The 6,000-nt window shown below is 38.5% G+C and overlaps 1 protein-coding gene across 1 annotated transcript in view; it reads left to right on the forward strand.

Annotated features, from left to right (window-relative positions):
• Positions 1–4,714, forward strand: part of LOC109476567 — a 99,239-nt gene extending 94,525 nt beyond the window's left edge. Inside the window, exons 128-135 of the mRNA XM_019777552.1 lie at positions 5–164; positions 761–940; positions 1,505–1,679; positions 1,979–2,104; positions 2,566–2,702; positions 3,138–3,379; positions 3,600–3,771; positions 4,241–4,714. Of these exons, the coding sequence (XP_019633111.1) occupies positions 5–164; positions 761–940; positions 1,505–1,679; positions 1,979–2,104; positions 2,566–2,702; positions 3,138–3,379; positions 3,600–3,771; positions 4,241–4,332 (1,284 nt within the window). The 3' untranslated portion in view covers positions 4,333–4,714. The remainder of the gene's footprint in view (positions 1–4; positions 165–760; positions 941–1,504; positions 1,680–1,978; positions 2,105–2,565; positions 2,703–3,137; positions 3,380–3,599; positions 3,772–4,240) is intronic.
• Positions 4,715–6,000: the final 1,286 nt, after the last annotated feature.

Below are 6,000 nucleotides of genomic sequence, written 5' to 3' on the forward strand. Positions count from 1 at the left end.
ACAGGTGACTGTTGAACAGAACATTGAAACCAACATCTACTACGAGCCGTACCAGATAGTGGTGACAGTGTGGGACCCTGATAACTACGACACCCTCCAGGTGGAACAGTACAACGCCACGTTTGGAACAGCTTACATCGATATGTTAGAACCAGATCCTTCAGGTAAAGTATGATTTGCGTAAGGTTTAAGGTAAAATTTGTAAAGTCGACAAAATGTATGGAAATAGAAAATTTAATAGAGGTATGGGAAAAAATCAAACTTGACTATGACTGTAACCGTGCAATAAGGCTAAGTGAACAACAATTTCTACACAGATTTTAAGGTGACATTTGCCAATGTAGTGACGTAACAGCAGAGTGTTTGACTCAGAACCAAGTGGCCCTAGGTTTAAATCCTCCCATGTCACCGATCTTATGTCCTTGGGCAAGGCACTTTACATGACTTTCCTCACTTCACTCAGATGGAAATGAGTACATAGCCTCGATTAGAACATTAACAATATTACATACATTTGTAAATATCAGCTACAATTATGCTGTCTATTCAAAATATATAAATTTCGCCATATGCAATTCACCATAAACATCTACAGTAAAAAAATGCTGAAACTACCATGGTACAGACAGTCGGATTTCTTCCTTTGTGACAGAGACATTTTTTATCAGTTTCCTTACATGTACTCTAAACCTTATATCTATAACTTCCTAGGAACATGAAGTCATTGACTACATGTGTTATCTGTTATGTTGTCTAACAGAGATCCCACCAGAAGGAACTTTCATCAAGGCACGTCTGACGTACGTCCCTATAGAGAACTTCTACGGCCATGATGAGTTTATCCTGATCGGGATAGATGCGGCAGGGGCGTACTCAGAGCGTCTCATCTTCGACATGCACATTCTCAACATGCCCTGCGTCAACAACGCTACCTGCAAAGGTATGATAACCTTCACCATACATGAATGGTTGTTTTTGCAGTTTACAAAAAGTGTTGCAAAACATTTTAATCAATTGTTTACAGTGGTAACTGTGTAGTATGTAGATGAGTACTTCTGGTTCAGATGCTGATGCTGGTCTAGAGTTTAAATTACAGCTGCTGTCGCTCTCCCGACTTTCAAACTACTATAAAGGATTGCAGTAGAATGGGATTTCAAGGTGTTGTCTATGGATCTACTATATGTACTGTTCATTGTATTTGACAAAAAGGGCTTTGAAGAATTTCCTTGGTACAATGAACGTTTGTTGTACATGTAGCATCTGTATTTCTTTCCACCACCAGTGAATAGTTAGCTCTTCATTGAGCTTAAGTGTCTTGAGATTATCTTCAGTATGAAGCAAACATTTGAATTTTGACAGAAAAGGTAAATTGTTACTGATGCCATTTCACATATGTTCAAGACTAGAAAAAAGATGTCAAGAGAGGGGTTCCTTCATAGTAACATCACGTAGATCAACAGTATGATCGATTACATTTGAAACAATATTTCACCCACTATTACAGGAATTGAGGATGACTGGAACTGTACGCACACCAAACGTGCGGATGGATATGATGGGTATGAGTGTGAGTGCCTCCCCGGCTGGGTGGGCCGCTACTGTGAGACGGACTTTGACGAGTGTGTGTCCAACCCCTGCCATTGGCCAAAGGAATGTCGCGATGGACTCGACCACTACTGGTAAGGAGATAGTCCACAGCTGCTACAATTTATTTCTTGCTTTTCCCTTTTAACAAGAGTAAACCTGACACATTCACGCCTATGCAAGAACTACATAGTACTGCAAATATTGACATTAGTTCTCAGATACATAGTCTGAACATAGAATGAGCAGCGCCCTCTAGGAGCCAAGTACGTGTCTGCATCTAGTTCGATTTCGGAAGGTCTTGTATATTAACATGGTTCTGATCTTAAGTCTTGCAATACTTACAATTGCAAGCAGTCAGTTACAATTGTACAATGCCATTTTTTTCCTGTAGGTGCCAGTGTCCAGACTCGAACCCTAACTGTGAGGTCCTGCCGCCCTGGGCGATTGCTCTCATTGTCTTGTCCTTCGCCGCATCCATAACTGCTGGGGCTGTCTACTACAGATACAGGCAGCTCAAGTAAGTACACATTTATTGATTATATCCTGTACAGTATTATACATATATGTAATACTGGTGAGCAGACATACTGATTAGTTTATTTGTTTGTTTTGCTGGCATGCAGGTACATGTATATACATAGTCAAGAATGACCCACTACTAAGATTTTTTATAAATGAACCTTGGGAGAAATACATAATTACATGCATAAGTACATACTAAGTACATTACAACACATGTAGCAATCTACTAATGGCCTACTAAGAATTTAATCTTGTGAATTTCAAAAAGATAAGCAAATAAACATATGATTGTTAATTGGAGAGAATTCAACATTACATGATTGTAGATCAGATTGATACGATGAGTCCTCACATAAAACACTTAATAGTCTTGTATAAGATAGCTGTATGGAAAAGTAAACGATTTTATTTCCTGAAGGAATGTACTAACCAATGCTGTACTGTTTACACCATCAGGAAACGCTATCACATCAAGAAACTCAACAAGAGCCTGGAGAGTCCGCAAGATGAGACCAAGGGGAAAGAGACCTTCCTGAAGAAGGAACGCCTGCCTCCAGAAGGGATCCTAGGGCCCATGGCCTTGTCGGGTGAAGGTTAGTCATGTTTTTCAGTTTGATCAAATTCGGTTTCAATAACGTACAGAGACTTATTTTTGGGTATGGGAGTATTGTTTTGGGTGGCTGAGCTGTGAGTTTGTATAATATCTGTTCAGAGAGTAGATTGAGGGCTTGTACAATGTAGGTTGAGGGAAAGATTGACAGGCAGTCTGGCATGGAGTCAAAATGTCAGACACAATGAATAGGCCAAACTTGAGAGTAGGTTGACAGAACGTGGATGGGAAAGATTGACAACCAGATAACAGGAGTTCAAGAGGTCAGGGGTGAACTTGGAAGTCCTGAAACAAAAGTACTTCAATAATTTAAATCAAATTTAACTTTTGTTCGATTCAATCTTTAGAGTCTTTAGACATACATATTCTAATGACTTTATAGTGCTCGCTAATGTTTTTTGTTACTCCATACCAATAGATGCAGTCAAAAAGCCGGCTCCAAGACCTCCGGTGCCACAAGGACCCACTGGATTCACCAAGGCCGATGCTGCGACCAAGAGGCTGCACCCGGCGGCAGCCATGGAGCCCATGCGGCGGTCTCCCATCAACCTCAGCAGCCGCAGGAACTCTGTCGGCGTCCTGGAAGGGTCATCGACGTTCCTGGCTGTACCTTCGTCTGACGTGGCACGGCGAGCGTCAGATAGTAGCGTCATTGAGAAGGTTTGTATTGATTTCTTTTATTTACTCGCACAAAAAAGATAACAAATACATAAACAAGTAAATATTTATGAAATATAACAGTGCAAGGGAGGACGAAAGCTCAATATGCTGATGTAAAGGCCTCCCTTCAACAACTTATTTAAAAATCAAACATATCAATAAAACAAAAGAAATAAGAATTTGTCATTACTTGGGACATGACTTTAATGTTTTATTCAAGGTGCCCGAGGAGACAGCCTTCGCGCCCACCCCTGAACCGGAGAGGATCCCGACACCAGTAACTCCCACTAATGTTGAACTCATCACCGACGAACTGGCAGAGAAACGGCAGATGGCCTTACAGCGTGCCAAACAACGCTTCGCCCAGCCAGCCATCGGAGCTGAAGCTTCAGGTAAGCGAGATTGATATTAAAATGTGGTTTTACTTCAGATTATGGAGGTACATGTATTGTTTTACATTGCTTGAGTTTAAGGGTTTGCCTGTCGTAATATCTTTTGGTTGCACTTAAAAGAGGTGATTTTGACAGTTGATTGCTGGGGAGGTGAACCAGCATGCACATGAAAGAAGCGGTGTAAAACCGGGCTTTATATACTATTGCTTGACAAACATCGAAATATATTTTTTGTATTAATTTTGATTGTGTTTTAAACATAGTAAATTAAATTATTTAACTAAAGAATGAAGCTACTGGTAACAGTGATCTACATAAATTTCATTTGAAAAAAGTAATATAGGTCAGTTATGGCCTCATCCTGTTTTAGGACACAATTTTACCAATTTGAAATTTGAAATTACACTTTCAATATAAATTCCAAAATAGCTGTGCTTTGATTGATTTTGATTGTTGTACTTTCTTTTAGGTCTCAACCCGTTCTCCCGGACTGATGCTGAAATAGCGAAACTACCACGGGGCCCTGGGCACAAGAGGAGGGATCCTAGCATGTGGGACTGAGATTGTTGTCAACAACGGAGAAGAAGCTTAATATAATTAAGATTTATTTTTGATTGCTGTGATGTTCAAATCTATTATTTTAATTGATTTATCACAAAGAGCTGTCGGTATAATTTTCATTTTCATCACGTATATAAGTTTTGTAATGTACTAGCATTTGTGTCAGATGATATTTTGGAACACGAACATCCAGAACTTTGTCTATGGTCAACAACAGCTGGACTTATAATATAATTATGATTTATTTTGATTGCTGTGATGTTAAAATGTTTTAATTTATTAGTTTATCTCAAAAACTGACAGTATGACTGACAGTCATGTAATACATTATCTTTTGTATCAGATATGATATTTTGGGAACAGGAATATCTAAGACTTTGAAAATCTTTATGCTTTAATGTACAAATGCATTTCAGTGTTTTTAGATATAAAGATAATAGCACAACGCACAACTTAAAAATGATTTTGAAGAAACTGTGGAAATTTGTCAAATGTTTTATTGTTTGGTGTGCACATGTTTTTCATACAGATTGCTCTGCGTCTAATCTGTTCACTCTGTTTAATATCTTGAGTTGATTACAATAAAATTCGATATGAACGTTTTGGCTTTTGCGTATATTACTACAACTTCTGTGTTCATGATTTTTTAGACGAATAACTGTTGGAGAGACCAAGGTCAATTTAAATAATCAGACGTGAGGAATGTTCTAATTTTGCTGTGTTATATCAATAGTATGTAGTATCATATTTTTATCAGATTTTTTTTCTTACCATGGGCACGGCCGAATGGACATTTTGTCTTTATAATTAACAACAAGAAAAATCTGAGATTTTATACCTCCGGGCTTTTTATTGTATATTCTTATATGTTATTTGTTATGTATAGTTGATGGTGTTAAATCTTATGTGTTAGACTTAGCGTTCCAGGTTGTGTTAACACAGGTCAACATTTTCATCTGCAGCTTAGAACATGTACCCACGAACTTATGAAATTCTATTTAATCTGCCGCAAAGAACTCGCAATGAAACTCAGAATGACAACCGGAACCGTTAAATCAGACGTTAAAAATAACCAGTAATCAATGTTACGACATACATACAAGCAAAACGCGGGCGCATGGTGCGTATCCACAAATACTTCGATCAAAAGCATAGTGACTGGGCTTCGGTAAACATAATAAATAAATATTGTTAAACATTATGCATTTGCTTTGCAAATGTTACCTTTCTAGTTTTTATTACCTGCATGTCATGTCATGGGGGTTATATTTACCTTCGCCAAGAAGGTTATGTTTTCAGGGGCGTTCGTGTATGTGTGTATGTGTCTGTGTATGTGTGTGTGTGTGTGTGTGTGTGTTTCTGTTTCTGTAGACACGATAACTTGAGAAGGCTTCAATGGATTACCTTGATACTTGGTAGGTGGATAGGTCTTAATGAGACTTGGAAATGATTAGATTTTGGACCCCCTAGCGGCTTGTAAAGGTATCTCATGATGGATTACCAACTTCACATTAATTATGCACGGCCGTTCTGCACACCTGTGTAAAAACAAGTTTGGTATGTTCCATTCAAAATGGCGAGTTCGTACGACGGGAATACTCTGGGCTGATTTTTTCACAAAGTTCTGGGTACTTTTTAGACGTTTTCGTCTATTGAATGTCTTAGTAA

Source organism: Branchiostoma belcheri, unplaced genomic scaffold (assembly GCF_001625305.1).
Source record: "Branchiostoma belcheri isolate BF01 breed outbred unplaced genomic scaffold, Haploidv18h27 scaffold38, whole genome shotgun sequence".
Classification (NCBI taxonomy): Eukaryota; Metazoa; Chordata; class Leptocardii; order Amphioxiformes; family Branchiostomatidae; genus Branchiostoma; species Branchiostoma belcheri.